The sequence below is a fragment of the Gavialis gangeticus genome, unplaced genomic scaffold (genome assembly GCF_001723915.1).
Source record: "Gavialis gangeticus isolate Ggan-Ray unplaced genomic scaffold, GavGan_comp1, whole genome shotgun sequence".
NCBI classification, from domain to species: domain Eukaryota; kingdom Metazoa; phylum Chordata; order Crocodylia; family Gavialidae; genus Gavialis; species Gavialis gangeticus.
In genome coordinates, this window is record NW_017729029.1 from 63,240,745 (window position 1) to 63,242,976 (window position 2,232).

The 2,232-nt window shown below is 33.2% G+C and overlaps 1 protein-coding gene across 4 annotated transcripts in view; it reads left to right on the forward strand.

Annotated features, from left to right (window-relative positions):
* The window catches only part of GRIA2 (glutamate ionotropic receptor AMPA type subunit 2), a 199,613-nt gene extending 198,684 nt beyond the window's left edge, over positions 1–929 (forward strand). For 2 of the 4 annotated variants that reach the window (XM_019521696.1, XM_019521695.1), the window contains exon 15: positions 67–929. In XM_019521696.1, coding sequence (XP_019377241.1) covers positions 67–231 — 165 coding nt within the window. In that variant the 3' untranslated portion in view covers positions 232–929. The remainder of the gene's footprint in view (positions 1–66) is intronic. The other 2 variants (XM_019521698.1, XM_019521697.1) reach the window with 1 other exon arrangement.
* Positions 930–2,232: the final 1,303 nt, after the last annotated feature.

Consider the following 2,232-nt stretch of genomic DNA (forward strand, 5'->3'; position numbering starts at 1 on the left):
CTTGTCTCAAACACTGAATTGCTGTAATGTATCTTTTTTATCTTCTTTCTTTCTCTCTTTCTTAAGATGACCTTGAATGATGCCATGAGGAGCAAGGCAAGGCTGTCAATTACAGGAAGTACTGGAGAAAATGGACGTGTTATGACTCCAGAATTTCCAAAAGCAGTGCATGCAGTACCTTATGTGAGTCCTGGCATGGGAATGAATGTCAGTGTGACTGATCTCTCGTGATTGATAAGAACCTTTTGAGTGCCTTACACAATGGTTTTCTTGTGCGTTTATTGTCAAAGTGGTGAGAGGCATCCAGTATCTTGAAGACTTTCCTTTCAGCCAAGAATTCTTTTCTTTGTGGAGTTCATCTTGAATTGTAATGAATGCTTAGTACAAAACACAATACCATTTTCTACACAAGTTCAAGATGAAGCTTGACTGACATGCACAGCTAACATGGAAGTACTGTAATCTAACTGAAGTCGTTGTACAGGCAACACACCAGTTTCTGCAGCCACCGTTTGTCCCTTGGTTCATACTGACTTAAGCACACTTGACATCAATTGCATCAAGATGTGACATGTTTTATAAGAAAAAAAAAACATTTAAAATGAAAAAAAATATTTTTAGGTATTTTCACAAACAAACTGGCTTTTAAATAAAATTTGCTTCCATAATGGTTGAATATGACAAAAACAAAAGAATTTAAACTCTGGGGAAGTGGAAAAGCAAAGAGGCTTAAGGCATCAGTTCCATATTTTTCAAAGCCAAATATGTAAATGCTGAGGAGAGAAAAAATAAATTAAAGGTTCAAATCTTGTAATTTAATATTGTTATTAAAATGTTACTGTATATCCTATTCTTTAACATTTGGTGTTAATATCAAATTACTTGGCAATGCTTGACATTTGAAATAAACTTTTTTCTATGGTTTTATTTGCAAGTGGTCCAATTAATTTTACTAGTTACAGTTGGGTTATAGAAGTCTAAATATAAAAGGACACTGTCAAGGTTAGGTCAAAGTTATATCTCCTCTCAACTTTCTTACTCCTGCTCATTTTGATCTGTTAAGACTTTTTCTTTTAGACATAGGCCCAAACCACAATATTTAATATTCACTGAAATTCATAAATGTTCTGCATTGAAGTTATGGTTCATCCTTAGATATAGAAACCTGATCCAAAGTGTGGATACAGGTTCAAGTTCTAGCCCTTTTAACTGCAAAGTACAGGGAGCCTGTAAACTGAGATTTTGGTTCATAGCTATCCCTATTTTTAGTTTATGAACATGTGTACATGTATATATACACATAATGTATATGTGTGTCTGTTCATATATACATAAACACACATATATCAAAAAGCAACTGAGTAGAAGAAAGCCACTTAAAATAACTAGATAATTATAAAAGAAAACTATTTACACACTAAATATGGATGTCAAAATAGTTCCCCTAAGAAAGGTTTCAAGCTGCCAAGAGGAGATTCTAAGCAACAGTAAGTTAAGTTTTCTTATGAAAAATACCTTGACAATGTCTTTTTAAACTATGATCAATAGTAGCTCAAAGACTTTAAATTAGGTTCAAGTGTGTAAAGCTGGAAAATAAGACCTTCCATGATTCATATGCATTAGGAATGTGTTTTGCAGTTTTAAGTTATCATAGCTTTTTCTGGAAAGGATTCCATTAACATATATCTACTTAGAAATGTAAAGGAATAATAAATGGAGTTCAGACACACAAATTTAACCGATAACGCAAACCAAACCAATACTAGATTCCCAGCCTTCCCTTGTGGATAAAGTACAGCATGTTTTAGTTCAAGAATTTACATCTTTTTTATCTTGCAAAAATATATGTATTATTCCCATAGTATAATTAGTTCTCTATTTTATTTCACACTGAAATTAAATCAGAGACATAACACAGTTTAAGTTTGAATTCTTCCTTTCCATTTTACTAAGTATTTTGGCTAACACTGAATAAAACAGTGCAATGTAGATTAGTCAGAAACCTTTAATCCCCTTTATTTTACTAGCTATGGACCAGCTTCAGCAAGCATTTGCACACAATATTCCTTTGGCAGTCACCAAGGAGATATATGGACAGTGCTTGCAGTATCAGGTCTTATATTGGTAACCTTCCCATAAAAAAGTTTAACCGTTTCTCAAGCTACACATGCTGAAGTAATCCATAGCCATTCTGTGCATTATTCCTAACCAGGAATATTAGGCATACATTCT